This window comes from Glycine max, chromosome 10 (genome assembly GCF_000004515.6).
Source record: "Glycine max cultivar Williams 82 chromosome 10, Glycine_max_v4.0, whole genome shotgun sequence".
Taxonomy (NCBI): domain Eukaryota; kingdom Viridiplantae; phylum Streptophyta; class Magnoliopsida; order Fabales; family Fabaceae; genus Glycine; species Glycine max.
The window spans coordinates 14,873,933-14,894,650 of record NC_038246.2 but is presented as its reverse complement, the minus strand read 5'-3'; the positions used below and the strand labels follow the sequence as shown (position 1 = coordinate 14,894,650).

At 34.6% G+C, this 20,718-nt stretch overlaps 3 protein-coding genes and 1 pseudogene across 3 annotated transcripts; 2 read left to right on the top strand and 2 right to left on the bottom strand.

The window, feature by feature from the left end:
• Positions 1-859: 859 nt before the first annotated feature.
• Positions 860-2,382, bottom strand: LOC102662840 (major latex allergen Hev b 5). The gene is made up of 3 exons (XM_014762663.2): positions 2,305-2,382; positions 1,988-2,068; positions 860-1,387 (listed from the first exon to the last, which is right to left on the bottom strand). Exons 1-3 carry the CDS (start codon positions 2,380-2,382, stop codon positions 1,013-1,015), a joined length of 534 nt encoding a protein of 177 aa, XP_014618149.2. The 3' UTR covers positions 860-1,012.
• A 578-nt stretch (positions 2,383-2,960) lies between these two features.
• On the bottom strand, positions 2,961-5,587 carry LOC100787524 (phosphate transporter PHO1 homolog 10-like; annotated as a pseudogene).
• A 5,550-nt stretch (positions 5,588-11,137) lies between these two features.
• Positions 11,138-15,376, top strand: LOC102662570 (uncharacterized). Its single transcript, XM_006589969.1, has 4 exons — positions 11,138-11,521; positions 12,976-13,025; positions 14,629-14,857; positions 15,293-15,376. The coding sequence occupies exons 1-4, from the start codon at positions 11,138-11,140 to the stop codon at positions 15,374-15,376; spliced, it is 747 nt and encodes a 248-aa protein (XP_006590032.1).
• A 568-nt stretch (positions 15,377-15,944) lies between these two features.
• LOC100786982 (uncharacterized) lies at positions 15,945-18,827 on the top strand. The gene has a single exon (XM_006589968.1). It carries the CDS (start codon positions 15,945-15,947, stop codon positions 18,825-18,827), a length of 2,883 nt encoding a protein of 960 aa, XP_006590031.1.
• The last annotated feature ends 1,891 nt before the right edge of the window (positions 18,828-20,718 follow it).

The window sequence follows — 20,718 nt, the reverse complement described above, 5'->3', positions numbered from 1 at the left end:
ATTCAAGCAGGATGGATGAAATGGAGAAAAGCATCGGGGGTGTTATGTGATGCAAAGGTACCGATCAAGCTAAAGGGAAAGTTTTATCGGACTGCGGTAAGACCGGCGATTTTGTACGGAACAGAATGTTGGGCGGTCAAGAGCCAACATGAGAATAAAGTAGGTGTAGCAGAGATGAGGATGTTGCGGTGGATGTGTGGTAAGACTCGACAGGATAAAATTAGAAACGAAGCTATTAGAGAGAGGGTTGGAGTAGCGCCTATTGTAGAGAAGATGGTGGAAAATAGACTTAGGTGGTTTGGGCATGTAGAGAGAAGACCGGTAGACTCTGTAGTGAGGAGAGTAGACCAGATGGAGAGAAGACAAACAATTCGAGGCAGAGGAAGACCCAAAAAGACTATAAGAGAGGTTATAAAAAAGGATCTCGAACTTAATGATTTGGATAGAAGTATGGTACTTGATAGAACATTATGGCGGAAGTTGATCCATGTAGCCGACCCCACCTAGTGGGATAAGGCGTGATTGTTGTTGTTGTTGTTGTATCTTTCATAGAACATAATCTTTTTTAAGTAGAATTGAACACTTAATATAAAGTTAAGTACAATTGAATGTTTTATTAAAGACGAGTCTCTTCTGTTATACTTAATTCCATTACTTATTTGTTTCCATTAAGAATAAAAGAATGTGACACTAGTGTCACGTAACCAGATACAGTTCACACCATATTTATTAATCTTTTATTTTTCGGCCTCGCCCCCAAACATAACATAACCCATAGAATTCTCGTATCCTCCGCTTGGCATGCATGCATGCTGACATGGAGCCAAATCAACAGTGCTTATATATATATATATATATATATATATATATATATATATATATATATATATATATATATATATATATCGTAAAGCCATACCCAAAGACTTAGCATTACAATAATAACATTAAAAATAAATAAAATAAAAATGCAAGAAACTTCATCTACTTCAATAATATCGTATCCATGGGCTTAAGCTTCAGTCTTCTCAACAGAAACTTGTTCTGTTTTGGTTTCCTCAACGGTTTCAGCTGGTTTGTTCTCCTCTTGCTTCTGTTCCTCCACTGGTGCTGATTCGGTTTCTTTAGTCTCCTCTTTCACTTCTTCTTCTTCTGTTCTCTCTGGTGCTGGGTTCTCTTCTACCTCAGGCTTCACTTCCTCTATCACTTCTGTTGCCTCATTAGTCTCAACTGGGGCTTCTTCCTCTTTTGCTTCTTTGGTGGTTTCTTCCTTTGGTTCTTCGGTGGTAGTAACCCGGGTAGCTGGTTGTTCTGGGGTAGTTTCCTCAATCTTGGTTACCTCGGTTGCTTCATTCTCTGTCACGGTTGTTGGTGTTTGCTGTGCAACCTGCAAGATCCATTTTCATTTAACTAAGCATTCGAAACTTCTAAATCCAAGCTTAAGATCGCATATTCTTGTTGTTAATAGCTGGAAGGCCTCCATTGTATTTGTATATTATTTCAACTATTGTCATTTTCAAAATACTGTATCATAACATACAAAAGCAAAATTACTATTAATACTAGCTCTAACATAATTATTAATAGGCATTTAATTAAATCAACAAATGAGCCTCTGGCAGTAGTGACTATCTGCATAATTAGAATTTAGAAGAAACTCAAGTGTAAAACACTTTAATTAAGTCAAAATAAAAAAAATCCATACAATAATTTAACCTTTTTGCAGGCCAAACACCATAAAAGGCAGGCCCATGAGATTTATCAAATTGCAATAATTGTCTACCCCGACTGTACTTGGCATCAGGAGAACTATCTGCATTCATTGGGCATGAACTGAGTCCTTCTCAGATGATGGAGATGAGGGAATAATTTTACTTCTTTTCAGAAAACGCTCCATAATTGAGGCTTGCTTTTGAAAACTACGCTTCTTTTTTAATTCAGCTTCTGCTTTCTCTCTACGCCATTGATCCTTTTCTACCTCATCTACCTGTTTCTTTTGTTGTTTTTTCTTTTCAGAAGATTTCTCACCATTTCTTGCCTCATCTTGTGACAATTTGAAATCTGATTCCTAAAACAATCAAGCGTTAAGGAAAAAAGTCTTGAATAATTAAAACATAAATCTATTTTCAATTTTTCATTAGATGAATTAAGTCAGAAAATTAAATTAATATACATATAGAACTACTGTAATATTCAATTTGAACATATGTAAAACATGATTGCACTGCCAATGAGAACAACATCAAGGTAGAAGCAACTTCAGCTATAAAGAACACATAATAAGATCAAAACAGCAGCCCTTACATTGAGCAGTGTTTCTCTTTGTAGTTCATTGTGCATTCTTTCTTTCTCTTTCTCTTTTTCAGCTTCTTGAGCAAGCATTTTTATTGTTAGTTCACATTCTTATTCAGCTAATTTAACTAATTCCCTTCGACAATTTCAGTCTCTATTATTATTAAGTGCTTTAGGTGCTAGATTAGACTAGAATAGTATCTTCTAAGTGACTCATTGGTGATTGGACAATGTTTTATGTACAACCAGCCATGTTGAAATTGTGCATTTCTTTTGTTCTCATTTCTCAATTTGCATTTCTAGTTGCGGAATCAGTCTCTTGTCTGAAGTCACTACTATAAAAATAGCATTTTACGACACGGGCACTACGACGGTTATTGGGGAACCGCCTTAAAAAGATGTGCGGTGGCTTTTTTGTAATTATTTGAACAATAATAGGATTTTACGATATTAAATCTAAGACGGTTATTAAAACCGCCTTAGAATGTTTGGGTTAATAATCCTTTCGCGCTTCCTCCTCTTGCCCTTTCACCCTAGTCTCGCTTCAAACCCTTTCGAACCCTTACACGAACCTCTCGCTGGACCTCTGGCTTCACCCTAGTCTCGCTTCTAAGCTGTCAGCACCTCTTGCCCTGTGAACACTTTCTTTCCGCTGCAAAGTGAACCTTTTAAAGGTTCGAAGAACCTCCCCCGCCACCGCCGTGGAATCGTAGCCTCAGCTCCCTCGCCGCCTTTCGCCGGAGTATCACCCCAACGTCGTCGTCACTGGTGAGTTGTTCTTTCTCGTTACCACTTGCCCCTAAATGTTCTTCTTACTCAGAAATTAGGGAACATAAAGAGAACAAATTTTGAGTACAAAAATGAGACGAAGAAATAACAATAATAATCAATTTACTAGGATTTGCTAATTCTACCCACTTAATGGAGTGGATACAGATTTAGTATTTACCCGTGAAAAATGTTGTGCTGTGCCTTTCTGTTTTTGTTTTTTGCCTTAATAGCTTCCTCCCCTTTTTGTGATTTGAGTGTGTAAAGTTTCTGATGAAGGTAGACTCCACTTTCTCCAATAGAAAGTTAACCTAAAATCAGATGAAACAGATAGCATCACAAAGATGGTTGGGGATGTTAAGGATTAAGGAAGGATAACACTATTTCAAGCCTTAATATGTAACTGTGAATGACTACAAAAGTTTTTAGATAACAGATTCATTTTAAAATTATGGCAAGCTATTTTTCTAGATCAGAGTATGGAAACCGGACATTAACCACAAATCACAATTACAAACAAATAAGAAGAAAGGCGCACAATAGTCATAATAAAGGAACACTTAATTCCAAGGATATCTTAAGAGCAGTATGAGTTCAGAGAAAGCATCTTTATATGGTTATTTAGTGAAATAAATTTGTCTTGTCTATCCATTTTAAACTTTAGAAAATGCATCAATGAATCTATGAAGTTCTGAGAAAGTATCTTTATATGGTCACATTATCTGTAAATTATAAATTTGTGTCCTCTTTTTAAGATTAAAATGCCTAGGTCTATAAATAGAGATTCTTGAGATGAGAAAAATTATCCCACTTGACCACTCATGCTGAGAGAGGGGTCATGTGAAGATGAATAAAATATTAAAGAAGCTCCTCTACGTAATATATCTCCTTCTTTTACATATATATATCTTGATACACACACACAAAAATACCATCACAAGAAGTAAAAGGAAGAAATAATCATGATTGAAGCTGTGAATATAGAAAACATATGATTCAAACTAACCTCATCAGAACTGCCCACATAGGAGTTATCCACTACTGTCATGTATGCTGCAAATGCTGCCCTTGATGTATGCTTTTCCGAGAAAAAAATGAAGTTAAACAAAACTGTCATAATTCTGTTTCTGAACAGAACGATGTTTTTTTTTAAATGCCATCATTTGAATTTAAATTGTGAAGAATGTAACGAATAAAACTGAAGTTTCTGCAGTACTTGGTATACTTCTAACCTTTTCGTACTTCTTCATGATCTTGGAAAATGCTGAGAGGTTCATAAAACTGTCGCATCCATTTGTATAAATACAAAGGCACATGGCAAAATGGCTTTTAGAAATGGAAGAACATTTGGCTTTATTAGTAATTATAAGGTCCATGAAATCTTTGTTTATTACCTGTAATCTTTGAGATGGAGGAGTTTCTGATAGAACTCAACAAACACAAGTCTCAGTTGCTCTTTAACTTTTCTCAGCTCTTCTTTGCTGAAGCTCAATTCATTATCACTGGAATCAGTAAAAGCTTTTTTAATTGTTGATATTGGAGATTGAGGAACATTATCAACCTTTACGTGCTGTAGGATTTCCAAGGGATCTTTTGTGATGTAATTATTGTTTTCTTCTGCTTGCTCCTCATAATGAGTATTTCTATTGGCCTGTTGAAGAGGATTATCTTCAGGTCCAACCATAGAATCTTTTTGTTGATGACTTTCATCCATGGTCTCTTCAGGTGAGGAGATAATCTATTTCAATCCTACAGTTTCAAGTCAAACTCAGTCTTCTAGACAATATTTACTATAGATAAATTAATTCTACCGATTAACAGCATCTAAATTGCCACTATGAGTGTCAGTGAGTTATTTTGAATGAAAATCACAGATATTCACATGTGCATGGCAACATAGAAAAACATATAATGAGTGTACATTTATTTAACTTAATGTGGCCTCAAATACATTGTGATCCTATTCCTATATCTTTTTTCTCAATCCTCCCAACATAAAAAGCATCTAGTTGATGCACATTTCTCAAATTTTGCCTCTAAAAGCTTGCAATTCCTCCCAATAGTAGAACTATGTGCTTAAATAACTATAAAACTACTGTTTGAATTTTGTATTTACCTGTATCTGGACTTTTCACCTTTACCCTTAGTGCAACCAAGGCCTCCATTTGTTTACTCAAAAGGGTTACTTCATGCTGGGCTGCTTCCACCTGATCCTTGTAAAATGCATTGACCTTGTTGAGCTCTTCATCAAGCTTCTGAAAGAGTCTTGCCTCAACCTCTCCTCCTTCTTCATCGAACTTCTGAAAGTTGGTCTTATATAACGGTCTGGAACCATCTTGTTCTAATGTTTTTACTTCTATAACTTGGTCCTCAATATCCCCCTCTCTCTGATGATTGCTACCTTGCAAGTGTATTCCACTGAATGCCCTTTCAAGTCTGAGCCTGTGATGCAAGGACCTATTGTGTGTAGCTTGCTTGTTGTTTTTTTTATCTCTTTCAATATTCTTTTGAGGCCTTCATAGTCCATGTACTCAAAAGTGGGTAGAATTAGCAAATCATAGTAAATTATCCATTCTTTTGAGACGAAGAAATAACAACAATAATCAATTTCCAAAAAATGAAATCTGCAAATGTATGTAGTGAAAATGATAGACACAGATTTAGAAGATGATTGATGATACCTATCTAGGAAACTTGTATTTAACTTTTGTTGGTATTTACTTGTATGTTTTGTTTGAGACACTTGTGACCTTTTATTGTTAATTATGAATGTCATGAATTTTGAGTAATTTTTATTTGCTTCAGTGCTTCAGTGTGCTTCAGTAAATGGTAGTGTGCTTCATTGCTGCCCAAATAATCATCACTTGTTCAGTGAAATAATTAGACATGTATTTTCTAGTAGTGCCTGCACCTCTTGCCATGTGATGCTTTGTAATTTTTGTTTCAGTCAATTGAGGATAAGTATAAGTTGACCCTTATGGCCTTATCTCAAAAACATAGTGTTTTGGTTTGTCTAGTTCTGTGGTTCACCTCACACCCTTCGTGGTGTGGTTCTTCATATGTTTACATGCAAGAAGTAATGATGTTGAAGCTGCTAAAATTACCATGTGAAAGAAACTCTTCTCAATAACAAGACTTGATCTGAAGACCATTAGTCCAACTCAACATCATCGTTAACTTATATAGCAAACCAGTTGTTAGAGTTGCTAAAATGGTTTATGATTTTTTTAATGATGTCAATATATCATGGAATGATTACTTATGAAATTAAAAGTAAAAGGTACAGCTGATTAAAGATTCATGAATTTTGCCTTGTGTTGATTTTGGTTCCCTGTATGCAGCTAATTTGAACCAAACCTTTTTGTGACTATGCTGTGAAGCTCTCCATAGTTATTAGAGAATGTAAAATTTTTTAATTTAAATTAATAGATAATGGATGCAATCCTTTAGTTGAATTGTTTGCATTAGACTCCATTTAATTAATTTGTATTGTCTTCCAAATATTGTGTTTCGCTTATCTTTATCTGTTTGTATTCAACATTTTGATGAGGATAATTACAAGTTCGTACACTGATATATAGGGATTTCTTAACAACATTTTGATGAGGATGATGAAGGGAGAAGGAACCATCAGGTAGCAGAGATTGAAGTTAGAACATCTTTTTTGCTGACCACAAAAGACCATAACCATTTTCCTCTAACCATCTTAGGCCACTCGTAAGTTTGTCTCTACTCTGCATTTGATTACTAGTATTTATTGTTCTCACAAGTAATTAAGTAATTAATAGTGTTTTGGTTTAATTTCATTTTGATCTCTCTTTACTATGTTATATTTAATGGAACTGTTGATGTAACAGCAAAATGGTGATGTGGATGTGTAATAGAGGGTCAAGTTGTAATTTCTGTCAAATATTGAATATTAAGTTAAAAAATGAACTAAAATTACAATTAAAGAATTACTAGCTGATGTTCCATTTTTAATGGCTAATTCTGATAACTGATCAAAAGCTCCAGGCCTTATGATGAATATCCGTAAGCTCCTTAGTTGACCTTTATCCTTCTGCACCTTGTATATAGCTCCCAACCCACTCTCAAGAGAGGAGATACAACTTCTCAAAACTCTAACTGATTCCTTTTTGCTAACTATTATGTGTATATTTGACATTTGTTCTTAAGAGTTAAGATATTTAGTTCACAAGACCTTTTGTACCATTTAGGTATTTGGTATTTGGTTGGAACTTTTGTTTGTTACCCATTTTGCACTTTATTAGTATATTTGTTATATTATTAAAGTTAGTCAATTATTAACAAGTAATAACTCAAAAGAAAAATAAAAAAAGAAGTGCATAAGTGAACCTCATTCACCTGTATACTTAGCTCTGAAAATTTCCTGAATTTGGTTGAATTATTAGTATTTTTCACGTTTCTCTATTAAAGAAATGCATAAGTGATCCATTAGTGGCCATATAGTTCCAGTGTCTACGTTGTTCTATGAATCCCAGCTAGTCCTTTAAGTCCCTATACCCAAGGGTTTTGTCCTATAAATTTTGATGCATTTGCACTCTCAATTTCCTTGGATGCCATTTGGTATATATAGATTTTTTTTTTTTACTTCTACGTTTAGGGTAAGATTCTTTTGTAAATGGGGTAATGACACGGGCCTAAGAAGTTAAAAGAAGAAGAAAAAGGCGTATGATCCTTTCAATTTAGCCATTGACACATTTTTTTAGGAAATTAATTACATTTGACACATTGTTGCTGTGATATTTTGCAAATGTATTTTTAGCTATGAAGTGGCATAATTGAGTTCTTTTGTGATTTTAATTTGAGCTTTTGTTTGATTATTGATAATGAGGAATGGAGTGCACCAAGAATTTTCCTAGCATCTTTCCTCTTTTTTCCTTTCTCTTCTGACTTCTCTTATCTTCCTTCCTGTTTCTTCGTCATTTTCTACTAATGTTACATTTTATTGTTAACTTAAAACTAACTCTTATAAAAGTATGATGGAAAAAATTACGAAAAAATATACGAAGAAAAAATAATAAAAGTATATTATACCATACTAGGGGAAAGAGGTATTCCCTACATCTTCTACATATTTTAAATAAAATAAAAGAAAAGGAAAAAAAGATTTAGAAGTTAAAAAATAAGACTAATAAAAAGTAATTAACAACATAAAAGTAGTGAGTAACTATTAAAAGAGAGTAATAAAAGTTTAAAAACTAAAACAGAATATAATTATCTAAATTTTGTGAACACCAACAAATAATATTTCATTTATTAATAGTATAGATATCACAAAACATGTTTAAAACACGTTACATATTGTATGGCTGGTAGAAATGCTGAGAAATATTAGTTTGTGTAGTAATTGACATTACACTTCCTTCTTTTTTTTTTTACATCTTCCTGTTGTCTATTAGAACAATTAATTTATGAAAATTTTAATGGGTTGATAATGGCTTTCTTCTTACCAGAATACATGCACGGTTGTATTTGCATTCTTAATCATTTAATGCAGTTGGATATTTTGAACTTAAATTCAAGAACATTGATTAAATTAGAATAATTTTGTGCTAATTGATTTACACGCACGATAGAAATAACAAGTTATTTTGAGTACAAAATAAGTTAATTCAACCTTGTAAAGGGGGGTTTCTAGGATGATGCCTCTGTGTGTGTAGCATCAATGTGTGCATTTGTTTGTTTGCAGACTGGATTGTGGGAATAATACCGGATCATATGTCTTGGCCCATTTCCGTTTTCAGCATAGGTTTGGAAACTAAATGTGTTCAATTAAATTTGTTGGCTTCACATCTTGAATAAACATGAACAAACATCCCCAGAAATATATAAAAAAAAAAAGAACCCCAAAAGAAGATCTTGTAAAATTTGAGTTTATCGTTTATGATAAAAATGAAAAAAAAATGTTTAAAAACTTAAATAAGATATTCAAACTGCAATAAAGTAAAACCAATGGTCAGTTTAGTTAAGTTTATTTTTTTTTAAATTTTTTTTAATAAAATAAGTAAATTTTCAGTTTTCTAATATACTTGCCAAAACTGTTTTTACTTAACCTCCACTACTATGACTGAGCCACAACACAGAAAGATGGCGATGCTGGGTTGGTTCTAACGAGGAAAGTTTGGATGTTAAGATTTATTGTTCATCTCACCCAGTCAATGAATTGTTAATAACAATTTCACCCCAGCGTGGTGAATTTGCAAGTCATAATTCTTTTGCATATCATCTTTGTGTTTGATGAATTGCCTCAATTGATTGAACTAGATCACAGATTAATTAATTTTACTTGTCTCTTGGTTCTGATTTCATATGCAATTACTGCAATGTTAATATTGGTTGGAGTTACATAGTATCGCTGACAATAAATACTAAATAAAAACAAAACAAATGAAGAAAGAAATTGAGAAACTAAGCACAATAAACTCAGTAATAACAGCTGTAGAGACCAGAGAAAATTAATTGTAGGTAGAAAATTAAGGCATATCACACATGTCATATACTATAATCGTATTAGTATTATACTATTATATGTCATTAACTATATGCAAGTAACATGAGGAGACCAAGAAAAACAAAAGTACGGGGTAAGGGGACACAAACTGAGAAAAAGAAATATAAGGTCTCACCTAGTATTATCCTTATAATACAATAGGAAACTTTATTGAATATTTTTAAGGTCTCACCTAGTCTAGGAACGTTCAGCTTCATTTTCTTTTTGTGCTTCACATGCTCAGGTTTCTGACAAAAACAGTGTCATCTATACATTGTTTAATTTTTTTTTAGATAAGCCTTTATTTGATACAAATTGTTTTGTTTATTTTCTTTCTTTTTCAATGTACATATAACTTGTAGTTGTGTTTCATTATTTGATCAGAAACTTTGTTTTTGTTCCTTCATTTTTAATGGAAGGCTACTAGAAAGATTCATTGTATTCAAGTAAAAAGCATAAATTTTTTATATTTTTATATATGCTGGAGAGTTCATACCCTTCAAATTCAAGATTTTACACGTTTGGACTATCAGTACCTGAGAATACTGGAGGCCTTCAGAGAACTCATTGACAATCACTGAACAAACAACTACAGTAAGCACGGTTAGTTATGTTTTATGCTTCACTTTACTTCAAAAATTATATTAATAATATGATTGAAGAATGTTTTAAAAGTATTTTATAATGTCATGTGATTAAACTCTTAGATATTTCATGATTTAATTAAGTTTATGGTCGAATTGGTTATTTTCTAATGACATTTCTTGTAAAACTGATTTTTTAATAAAAATGATTTTTTATATAACGATTCTAATTCATTTTATTAAATAATTTTTTTAATAATAATTTACATGTAATTACAATTAAAACGTGTAATTATTAGTAAAAAAAAAAATCTGTTTTTGTATTCTCCTGGCAGTGTCTAAAGATAAGCTCCGTCCTTTCATACCATGAGTCAACTTCTCAATCACTTGAAACAACCTAAGTGGATAACAATCTTATCATATTCTGTTTCCTTGTATTCTCTCTCTTGATTGTTGTACTTGTACCATGACTTTGACATATATAGAACATATGTTAAAGTTGAAAAGGAAACATTAAAGCAAATAATCTGAATATTATTGCTTGACATTGAAATACAATCATGAGTCTGCTACTATGCTTATATAGGCCATTGATAATCAAGAATAACTGAAAATAGGGAAATAAAGTCTCCTAATTTTCTGGTAATCAATCTCTGTTCTTAATCAATGTTAATTATATGAAACCATTCTGTCCTAAATTAATTTCATATTTACAACAATTATCTTCATTAATTTTTCTACATAATATCATATAGCCAGTAGCTTCAATGGTTGAATTGTTCCTTCTTTTTCTTCCTATGGCTGCTGAAACTCCTTCCACCAATCCACTCATTGAGCTAGCTACAGTGTCATCCCTTCCCACCAACATGAGGGGACTTGGCCATGCATTTCATGAATTCTCTGCCTCCATTCGAGAATGTGATTCTCCCTTGTTTGCAGAAATTTTCAACAAACTTGTTGATAGAGATTTTTCTCCAACATGAGGAATGTCAGCAATAGTCCATTCCTAGACTCCAGTACTACAAACTACACTAATGGTTCTCACGCATCCTCAACTCATGGCCAAATAAACCCTCGTAGTCACAATTCCTCTACTTCTGCTGACCCTCCAAACAACAACACTCAATGGGGTAATGTCTCTCACTCAGTCCCTGCATGCCAGTATTGTGGTCGTTGTGACCACACTGCCAAAACATGTTACAAGCTGCATGGTATTGGGACCCCTCTGATCATCATCTCTACTAAGCAAATATGTCACAACATGATAACAGTTCTGATCCCAATTGGTTGCTTGATTTGTGATCTTGGAAATTTATCCGTCTCTTTTTTCAACACTCTGGCTCCACCTCTATACTTTGGCATGGTATATTTTTGGTAGCACTAGAAATCTCACTTCTCCAACTTGCAAATCAGCCTTAAATAATACATACTGTTGGTGTATCATTTTTAAGATTCCCTATCATGGAATTGGTGGATCGTACGTCTACTTCCCTATGAAAAATTATACATCACCAGAAATAACTCAAATAAGACGGTGTCTTCTTCTTTTATATATAGGCTTGTTTATTTCTTTAAGATCACAACTTGTTAAAAAGAAAATATATAGTATTAAATAAAAAAAAAGTAGCACAAGATTCCTTTCACGTCTGGTGGTGTTTTGGTTGCCTTTATTTAACTTCAATTAACATTCATATCTGTGCCTTAAACCCAATGGGGCCACTTAAAGTTCTCTGTTGATAACTAATTAGCTTGTGATCTTTCTTATCTACTAATTAGTCCTAACCACTGGATCAGTATGTATAAATGAGGGTCTGTGTGGAGGAACAGAAAAAGGAAATAGTTTGGATAAAATAGATTTTAGGTCTCTCAATTCCTAGTCAAAATTAGTCTCAATCATTATGCTTTAAAAATGATGATTTTGACACTTGGGAGATAACAATATTTCTTAAAGTTTGATTCTCAAGTTTGTATATATGAAATAGTGTGTTGGGAGAAGTAAAGTCTTAAAATAAATTTTTATATTTTAGAGATGATTCTCTCATTCTTATGAAGGAGATATACTAGAAAAAAATGATGTTTTTGATCTTTTTATTTTTTATTATGAAAATTAAGAATTAAGATACCAGGATGAGGTACAAAAGTCATTAATTATAAAAAAAATACAACAATCAAGATTATTATTTTTAAAATATAAAAAAAAACTAATTTTGATATATAAAGAAATCCAGGGGATATAATACACATTCTATCCAAATATTTTGTTAAACCCCAGGGGCACAATGTTTCGTCTTTCCCCAAGAGTTATAAATTGCTAATGATATTATTTGTCTTGAATTAGTTCCTGTGGCTAGCATATCTCTGCAACTTGTGCAACCATTTGGTAATGCAATTCCTTCCTCGTCCTTCGTACCCCATTGCCCAGAGGCTCTTCGTTATGCGAAGGTATGGGGGAGGGATGTTGTACGCAGCCTTACCCTTGCATATGCAAAGAGGCTGTTTCCGGATTCGAACCCATGACCAACAAGTCACCAAGGCGCAACTTGTGCAACCATTTGGTAATGCAATTAAGAATATATAATATACTTTAAATTTACTAGGATGCATAAAAAACCCTGTGACTTGTCTGACCAAGACTTGCCAAATTTTTTTATCATGCATTACAAAAACCAGCCATTTGTTTTTATTTTTTGGACTTCTATTCTTTCCAAATGAAGGCCTAACAGATAAATTGCATGTCTAATTGCCCCTTGTTATTAGAGAAATAAGAAATTATAAGCTTTTGCTTTGACTTCTGAACATATTTTACACTCTTTGCAGGTTGCTTTTTATCTTGGAAGACCAGAGGAGTTCAAAATAACAGTGTCGCGGTAAGTAATTCCATTCTGAACTAATTCACGATGTCTGCTATATGATTATATGAGAGTATTTCAAAAGATTTATGTCTTACAATATTTACTTTAATTTTAAGTGTTTATAAATATATATATGTTTAGAGCATTTTAAACAAGCTGGTAAAGGTCCAGTGATACACTGATCAAAATCCTCTAATTTGACAAACGGGGGCCTCTTAGTGAGAAAAGCTTGTCAGTTCTATTACATGTTGCTGGTAATTAAATTGTTTTATGCAAAATTTGACAGTGGGTCATAGATAATAAAAATCATCTAAGATCTCAATTTAAGATTTCTGGTTAAAAATACTCTAATAAACAAGATGAAGTGCTTATACTTTTTGGTGCATAATAACCACCTGACCCGCCTAATCCACGGCCCATGACAGCCTTTATTAGCATATATATTATCCCACTTTTGGTTATATATCATTGTAGTTGACTGCACCATGCTTAAACTAGTTAGAAAATATCAGTGATTAAATGTCATTAACTAATAACTATACTCATTTAAAGTACTAAGTTAGTTGGCATCCGCTGGCAAAGCCATTCCTGCCCCAACAACAACATTTCTTCCCACTAAACATGTCTGGTTAAGCCGTACGTTAATGGTTCATAAGGATCATTAATTCATTATCTTGCATCTATAGCACTATTAATCTTTGATTCTGGTTGAGGAAAGCAACAAATTCATTAAAAAAAATTGCAAGTACAACTAAAAAGATATAGATTAATAAATAAAAAGGGTACTACTATAACCTCGTTATTTAAAAATATTGTATAAAAAATTATCTCTAGCTAATTCAAAATGCATGTGGTTCAAGTGCAAGTAATCGGATTGGTAGTCATATATATCTAGACTAGATTAGATAGAAAAATAGAGGGAATAATTATAAAGCTGAGGAAGAGGAGATCCTATGGTAGTTTTGGATATTTGTTAGTAAAAAAGAAAGAAAGGAACCCCACGAATTGAAAAGTTAGTGAAGAAGGAAAGAATTGGAAACAGTGTGAAGGAGAGTTAATTTGGTATGTATCATGTGGGTGGGAGGGCCTACAATATGCAGTGCAGCGAAGGCTTATGCATTGGATTGCATGTGACTATGTGAGTGTATAGGGAAGAGTTTCACATAAATAGTTATTTAAACGTCTGGGAGAGTATTGTACTTATTTGAGTTTATCATATCACATAAATACTTATTTGAGTTTATCATATCACATAAATACTTATTTAAACGTCTGGGAGAGTATTGTACGAAAGTAACATAAGAATTGACTTAAAAGTTAAATACTTTTGGCTGACTACGTTTGTCATTTGATATAGAAGAGAGAAAGAAAATATCTGTCAATTAAACAATTTATTAGTAATATTTTTTTTGTAGCATTCCATTTTTTTTTTTGGAATTGTCTGCACAATGTTTCATCTTTCCCCAACAGTTATAAATTGCTAATGATATTATTTGTCTTGAATTGGTTTGGAATGTTTAAATGTGCACCCTAAGTTTGAAATGTGATTCATTTGCGACCTCACCATAGCCTTCTGCCTCTATTATGTTGCCACCCATTACTTCCACGTCCTTCCCAGCCCTTTCTCTTTCTTGGCATGGCCAATCTACTGGGCTGTCCAAGGTTGCATCCTTACTGGAGTTTGGGTCATTGCCCATGAGTGTGGCCACCATGCATTCAGTGACTACCAGTTGCTTGATGATATTGTTGTCCTTGTCCTCCACTCTGGTCTCCTAGTCCCATACTTTTCATGGAAATACAGCCATCGCCATCACCACTCCAACACTAGTTCTCTTGAGCGGGATAAAGTATTTGTGCCAAAGTAGAAGTCCTGTATCAAGTGGTACTCTAAATACCTTAACAATCCTCCAGGTAGAGTCCTCACTCTTACCGTATTCTATTATTATTTCATTAATTAATGTGCATTGTGCAAAGCCTTTAATGAAGACCTTTTCAGCCTTTTTTTTAGTTATTTTATTTCTTATTTTGGAGAAATTATTCCGTAGTCATGCATGGTATTGCAGTCATCAATTTTCAAACAATCAAATTGTTATTGAATACAAAGATATTTTAACTTCTTTTCATATATAGTAATTCATATTTTGAAAGCCTTAAATCTCACTATAAGTTTCGTTCTTATTCATGCAATAATTCATACAGTGGGGCTACAATAAGGGGTTGGATGTTCTCCACTGCTACAACACTACTCTTACTGTGGTCTTACAAGCTTTGCTATGATGCAGGTGTTACTGTTAAGGCGTGTGGCGACTGTTAAGGATAGCAATATAGTTGATACACTTCCATTTAGCATATTGTCATCTCATTGAAAGTTGCATCCCCGACAACAAAGATTTCCTTACTATCATCGTTCAAGGTATGTATGTGATTCTCACACTTATGTGCTTAAGTATTATAGGCAATGGTTGACATGTTACTATTCTTTAGTAGTACATTGTAATTCATTGAGTGAGCCATAGTTCCCCGTTTAATATTGAATACAACGATTAATACGGACAGTTTGGATTAATTGTTGTATTCAATCTTGAATTGTCCGTTTGGACAGTTTGGGAAGACAAATTGTTTTTACTTCATTTTGACTTATAAGTTAAGTATGTTGTGTTATTTTTGACTAAATTTCGAGCAATGCATCTTGCTTTGTTCTCTGGGTGCATACATGATAGGCGTGAATTGATGTCACCCCTTTCATGTTGTATACTTGGAGACCAAAGCGAAATGCTGCCGAAATTTTGTCAAAATTAACATAACCGTCTTAACTTGTTTGTTTGAATGAAGTAAAAAATTGTCTTTCCGAATGGGGTAGGGTCATACCTCTTTATGAAAAAGAGAGGTTGACATGCATATCGGTTAATGTGCAGGCTATGGCAGTACACCAAAATGGATCGAAGTTGGATGACAAGACCACGCATAAGTGACGAGTATGACAATGGAGTTGAAGATTTCTTGCAATTTGCCAAACATAATGCAGCACCCATTGCTGGACTATACTTATGTCCATGTGTTAATTGTTTGAATGGACGACGACAATCTTTGGATGACATTAGAACACATCTTATATGTGATGGTATCAGTCCAAATTATACGAAATGGATTTGGCATGGTGAATTACCACAAATGTCATCAAGCCCTCTGACTGCTCCAGTTGACGAAGAAGTTGGTGATCGTATAGAAGACATGCTACGTGATCTTGGACAAGAGGGTTTTAGGCAAGCACATTCACCTTACTATGAAAGCCTAGATATTGATTCTACGACTCCATTGTATATGGGATGCACAAAGTACACACGGTTATCAGCGGTCTTAGGTTTGGTGAATTTGAAAGCAAGATTTGGGTGGAGTGACAAAAGCTTCAACGAATTACTTTTGTTATTGAAGAATATGCTTCCTGTAGATAACACATTACCCAAGAACCATTATGAGGCAAAGAAGATATTATGCCCTGTGGGTATGGAATACCACAAAATACATGCTTGCCCTAATGATTGTATTTTGTATAGACATCAATTTGCTGAAATGCGCAGCTGCCCTACATGTGGAGCGTCACGTTACAAAGTGAAGTATGATGAAAGCAGTGTTGATGGAGGCACATACAAAGATTGTCCATCAAAAGTGTGTTGGTATCTTCCAGTAATACCAAGGTTTAAGCGATTGTTTGCTAATGCACAAGACGCAAAAAACCTAACATGGCATGCTAATGGGAGGATTAAAGATGGATTGCTCCGTCATCCAGCTGATTCTCCTCAATGGAAGTCAATTGATGAGTTGTATCCGGAATTTGGACAAGATCCCAGAAACCTAAGGGTTGGTCTCGCCTCCGATGGAATGAATCCTTTTGGGAACTTGAGCTGCAACCACAGTTCCTGGCCTGTTTTGCTGATGATTTACAACCTTCCTCCTTGGTTGTGCATCAAACGGAAGTACATAATGATGTGTATGATGATAGCCGGTCCCAGACAGCCAGGAAATGACATTGATGTGTATCTTGCTCCATTGATTGAAGACCTCAGGAAATTATGGGTAGAAGGGGTTGATGTGTATGACAGGAATGCTCAGGAGACATTCAAGTTGCGTGTAATGATTTTTTGCACCATTAACGACTTTCCGGCATATGGGAATTTGAGTGGATATAGCATCAAAGGCCACCACGCATGTCCTATATGTGAGAAAGACACAAGTTACCTCCAATTAAAGCATGGGAAGAAGACAGTGTATACAAGACATCGAAGATTTTTAAAAGCTTTTCACCCATACAGGCGAATGAAGAAGGCATTTAATGGCACATCTGAGTTTGACAGTGCACCGATTCCTTTGTCAGGTCATGAAGTTTTTGATCGGGTGAAGAACATCGTCACTATATATGGGAAAACACAAAAAAAGGATGGGTCCCACAACCAGCTTTGGAAGAAAAAGTCTATATTTTTTTATCTGCCTTACTGGTGTCATTTAGATGTGAGACATTGTTTAGATGTTATACATGTTGAGAAAAATGTATGTGATAGTCTAGTTGGGACACTGCTAAACATTAAAGGCAAGACAAAAGATGGTTTGAAATGCCGTCAAGATTTAGTAGAGATGGGCATACGACAACAGTTGCACCCAGTTTCAAAAGGTGTTCGAACTTATTTGCCGCCCGCATCTCATACAATGTCAAAGACTGAGAAAAAAAGCTTTTTTCATTGTCTGAAAAATGTCAAAGTCCCACAAGGATACTCTTCAAATATAAAGAGCCTTGTATCTATGAGTGATTTGAAATTGGTTGGCTTGAAGTCTCATGATTGTCACGTTTTAATGCAACAATTATTGCCTATAGCCATCCGGGGTATATTGCCTGACAAAGTAAGGGTTGCAATAACTAGATTGTGTTTTTTCTTCAATGCCATCTGCAGCAAAGTAATCGACCCAAAACAGTTGGATGATTTGGAAAATGAGGCTTCCATTATCATTTGTCAATTGGAGATGTATTTTCCACCTGCATTTTTTGACATAATGGTTCACTTGGTTGTTTATCTAGTTCGAGAAATACGGTTGTGCGGGCCCGTTTATCTGCGTTGGATGTATCCGGTTGAGCGGTACATGAAGGTATTGAAAGGTTATACGAAAAATCAATATCGCCCAGAAGCAAGCATTGTTGAAAGGTATGTGGCTGAAGAAGCCATTGAGTTTTGTTCTGAGTACATTGAAAATGGTTCACCTGTTGGTCTTCTTGAAAGCCGTCACGAGTCCACCAGACAAGGCAGGGGTACACGAGGATTCAATGTTGTAACCATGGATCGGGAACAGGTCTCACAAGCGCATTTATATGTACTAAACAACACTGCTGAAGTTATACCATACTTAGATGCTCACAAGGAATATGTTGCAGCTTGTCACCCAAACATGAATATGATGCACGTGTTGCAGGAGCACAATAGGAGTTTCATTAATTGGTTTAGAAAAACAATTTTTGGAATTAACACTGCTTCTAAGACATTAACAATGTTAGCTGTTGGGCCTAATCTTAATGTCCTTACTTGGAAGGGGTATGATATCAACAATTATTCATTTTACACAAAATCGCAGGATGATCACAGTGTTGTACAAAACAGTGGAGTCACCATTGATGCTCATTCGGACCACTTTAGTAGTGCAGTGGATAACCATCCTATTCGAGCGTCCATGCCTTATTATGGACAAATCAAGGAAATTTGGGAGCTTGATTATGGTGAATTTAGAGTGCTTGTTTTCAAGTGCCAATGGGTTAATGGAAATGCAGGTGTCTGACAAGACAAAATGGGGTTTACTTTGGTTGACCTTCAAAGGATTGGTTATAAGGACGAGCCATTCATCTTGGCAGCACAAGCAAGACAGGTGTTCTATGTTGAAGATCCCAACGACTCAAGATGGTCAGTTGTTCTTCAGGGGAAAACAATTGGTATCTCTCCCGATATTGATGCTTTAACCCTTGATGTTAACGACATGCCGACCTTCTCCACAGAAATGCCTCCCGTAAATGATGAAAATGAGGAGGATGATGTATATGCAAATCGTATCGATCATGACGAAGGTTTATGGGAAAATACATCTACTTGAATGCGGTATATAACACCATTTTGTTTACCTTATCCATTGTCATTTTAAATTTCTTATTATTTGTATTTCATTACTATTTGATACGTTTATGTTGTGGTAATTTAGTTGGCTTAATTTATTTTCGTATTTCTATGCAGGCATGGCAACACCCCCGAGGTCCCCTCCACGACCAGATTCTCCTACGGAAACCACAAAAAAGAAGACTAGACAAACTACCAGGATGCGAAGGTTGACTGCCAAAAGCTTAGATCAACCACGACCAACTGTCCACGTCAACCCTTCTACTAGTAGAGGATCTGGCCCTCATAAAGAAAAATTTCATAGTTACCTGGGGGTAGTGGCACGGGAGAAAATCCCTATCGTTCATACAACTTGGAAGGATGTCCCAGAAACTCTAAAAGTTCTTGTATGGGATGACATTTTGGTAAGTACGCTAAACTGGTAACTAGATATTTATTATTAGAGTAACTTATTCAGCAGTATTTAGAAGTAACATGTAACTAGATATTTTGAACTCTTCTCTTAATTAATATGATTATAGAAAAGTGATGTAATTGAGTCTATGCAATTCGAGGCACCCAACTTCATTGATATGTGAAAATGAGAACGAATTAGATTTGCACATGGAGAGGAATTACTTTTTTTTAAATGCATATCAACATTATGATCATATAGTGTTAATTATGATACAAAAATGAGAACGAGTCTCCCCTCCTGTGACAATATAGGATTATCTACCCACTGTGGGAAATTCATTATATAGTTTATATACTTCAAGCTATGTATACACGAGTTTAAGAGATTACTATTCTTTAAAGACAAGTAATTTTATATGAATTCAATTTTGGGTGGGCATTTCATATGAACTAGCAATAGGCATTGCACATCTGTGTGAAAAAGAGTTGTCTCTTAGCTGGTACTTAGTACTCATAGCTTTTATTAGCGGGGATAGATAGTCATAAAGGGGAATTCTGGCATGGACATTTCACCTTAGCATTTTAGAAAGGGCCCCAAGTAAGGTATGCACATGACACACACGTTAGAAAAGACTTGGTCTGTTACGGCGAGTTAAGTGAAACTATATTTGTGGTTGTTGAATCTGTTGTGGCATATTCATCTTCATCTAGGATAAGTGTCCAAACCCTTTTCCTTGGATGGCTAATCTAGCTACCAATCTTAGGTCTGGAGAGGTTTGATGTAGTTAGAATTAGAGAGTCAATTACATTAAGAGGTCATCACCATGAGTCTATGCAATTCGAGGAACTGGTCAAGATTCATTAAGAGGTCATCACCATGAGTCAAGTATTTATTCAATTTTATTTATGCCAAAATGGGTGGGGGGAGGGGGGTAAGAACAAGCAACAAGTATTTATTGAATTTCATTTATGTCAAAATGAGGGGAAAAAACTAACCATCAATGAACATAAATAGGTAAGCTCTGTACAACAAAAATTATAAAATCTGTATCAATGATAAGTTTGGACAGTGAAACACTACTTAAGACTCAAAGTAAACTAGGTTATTATAGTATGTAATACAATAATGGTTATCAAACATGAGACACAAAAGTGAAACGGAATAA

Bases quoted from the DNA above. Each gene is read 5' to 3' on its own strand.
- LOC100786982 (XM_006589968.1), top strand. From the start codon at position 15,945: ATGGATCGAAGTTGGATGACAAGACCACGCATAAGTGACGAGTATGAC.
- LOC102662570 (XM_006589969.1), top strand. From the start codon at position 11,138: ATGAGGAATGTCAGCAATAGTCCATTCCTAGACTCCAGTACTACAAAC. The intron at 11,522-12,975 runs GTATATTTTTGG...CACTCTTTGCAG, and splicing joins CACCTCTATACTTTGGCATG to GTTGCTTTTTATCTTGGAAG. The intron at 14,858-15,292 runs GTATTTGTGCCA...GCTATGATGCAG, and splicing joins GTTCTCTTGAGCGGGATAAA to GTGTTACTGTTAAGGCGTGT.
- LOC102662840 (XM_014762663.2), bottom strand. From the start codon at position 2,382: ATGCTTGCTCAAGAAGCTGAAAAAGAGAAAGAGAAAGAAAGAATGCAC. The intron at 2,069-2,304 runs GTAAGGGCTGCT...TGATTGTTTTAG, and splicing joins AAAGAGAAACACTGCTCAAT to GAATCAGATTTCAAATTGTC. The intron at 1,388-1,987 runs GTAGATGAGGTA...TGGATCTTGCAG, and splicing joins AAAAACAACAAAAGAAACAG to GTTGCACAGCAAACACCAAC.